The following is a 1990-nucleotide window of genomic DNA, read 5'->3' as shown; positions in this document are numbered from 1 at the left end:
TAAAGATTGTTGGTGCACGTCAGCAGGTGATAATGGAAGCCTGCAGTCAGCCTCTTGACGCTCTGGTGCTTCAGTCCCCGGGCTGGACTGCAGCCTGTCCCAGGAAGTGGGACATCATTAGCGTCACTATTAATAAAGTTCAGCATTACGAATGGGCACCAACCTAGGAACACCTAATGAGCGTCAATTTGCATCTCCCACCTATTATCACTTCAAGTTTCATCGCAGCGTGTCCTTTAAAAATGTCTAATTACAGCTCTTAGACCCAGTTTCCATAGATTAAAAGCCTGCTACTATAGACCTTTCTGCTTACCTGGGAAGCTGCCTTCTCAACTCAATAAGGCAGACTAGCAAAACGGGAAATAAGGAAGCACACGGAGAAAAAAAAAAAAAAGTCTCCGATAGTACACTCTTCAGTTAAAACTTTCACATTGTTTCTTTCACAATGAATACTATGGGAGAGCAGCCCGGGAATGAGTCGACGGAAGCCTTTTTTGTGTTGTTTGTTTTAAACCAGACAGCCCTGTTATGGTGATTAGGATGATTATCTCTCCACCCTGAGAAACAGACCCAAATTACATAGGGATTTATTATAAAATTATCCCAGTTAGCCAAAAAAGTAATTTCTCCTTTGCTTTTGGGTTATAGATAACTACATTTGGAATTATCTCATAATGTATTCGAGCAAATGGGTCAACGCCCACCCTCTCCCCAGTTCAGAAGATTACGGGGTTCCAAATGTATGAAGTTGTCTTAAATCTGAAAGCTCTGCTTCAGGATTTAAAAAAAAAAAACCCAAAACACACAGTTTTAAAGTCCACACAGGTTCCGTCGGGCACTGTTGTTGGGCTTACAAAATGGTACAATGGCTATGGCAAACGGTATAGAGGTTCCCCCCAAAATTAAAAATAGAACCATCACATGATCCAGCAATACCACTTATGGGTATGTTTCCAAAAGAAATGAAAGCAGGGTCTCAAAGAGACATTAGTCCATTCACATTTACAGTAGCACCATAATAAGCCAAGAGGAGAAAGGTACCCAAAGGTCCCAATGATGGATGAATGGATAGAGAAAATGTGGTATATACACACGATAGAGTATTATTCAGCCTTAAAACAGAAGGAACCCCTGTTACGTGCTTTGACACTGATGGACCTTGAGGACGTTACACTAAGTGAAGTAAACCAGTCACAAAAGAACTAGTAGTGTACGATTCCACTTATGTGAGGCGCATCTAAGCTAAAGTAATCAGGTTCACAGAAACAGGAAGTAGAATAGTAGTTGTCTAGGGGCAGTGGGGCAGGGGAGTTGATCTACAGGGAAGGAGTTTCAGTCCTGCAAGATAAAAAAAAGTCCTGGGGGTCTCTTTTACAACAACCTACACACTTAACAACAGTCAAGATTGTACATTTCATTGTACGCGTTTTTTACCACAATAAAAAATTCTTTTTAAAAAAGATTCACACATCTTATTTTGTCAGATGGGTGAGTCTTTTGAAACAATAATCCATAGACTGTACTAGACAATCTAAAAAACCGCAAGGAAGCAAAGATCCTTATGAACAGTTCTTTTTTCTTATTCGCTTTGCTTCCTGGCACCTTTCCTATCCTATTAAAAAAGTTATTCCACAGAATTTTTTCTTTGGGCTTTCCCAGAGCATTCTTTTAAAAACACAAGAAAAATCTACAATCTTCATAACACTGTGTCAGAGTTTACCTTAAAATTAGTTGAAAAATCAAGCTAGAACGATTTCCTCCACCCTATTCTTTTTTGGTCACCAAAACAACAACAACAACAAAACCCCACCAACCTTAGGCCAAAATGAGAAGGCAAACGTTCTTTCATGAAGGAGCTGAGCTACGGACGGATCTCCATCCTCCATGTAGAATCCGTCTCGGGTCTCATCCCTAGCAGTGCTCATGGAAGCATTGCTCTCTTCATCAAAATTCTTCCCTCTCGAGACAGTTCCTGCTGAGAAATGAGGTA

General features: G+C 40.5%; 1 protein-coding gene across 1 annotated transcript in view; it reads right to left on the bottom strand.

Moving 5' to 3' along the window:
* The window catches only part of CHD7 (chromodomain helicase DNA binding protein 7), an 84496-nt gene that overhangs the window by 8510 nt on the left and 73996 nt on the right, over positions 1–1990 (bottom strand). Inside the window, exon 30 of the mRNA XM_007471475.1 lies at positions 1815–1975. Within this exon, the coding sequence (XP_007471537.1) occupies positions 1815–1975 (161 nt within the window). The remainder of the gene's footprint in view (positions 1–1814; positions 1976–1990) is intronic.

The sequence above is a fragment of the Lipotes vexillifer genome, unplaced genomic scaffold (assembly GCF_000442215.2).
Source record: "Lipotes vexillifer unplaced genomic scaffold, Lipotes_vexillifer_v1.1 scaffold165, whole genome shotgun sequence".
NCBI lineage: Eukaryota > Metazoa > Chordata > Mammalia > Artiodactyla > Lipotidae > Lipotes > Lipotes vexillifer.
The sequence above is the reverse complement of the archived record's forward strand: the minus strand, read 5'-3'. Positions and strand labels throughout refer to the sequence as shown.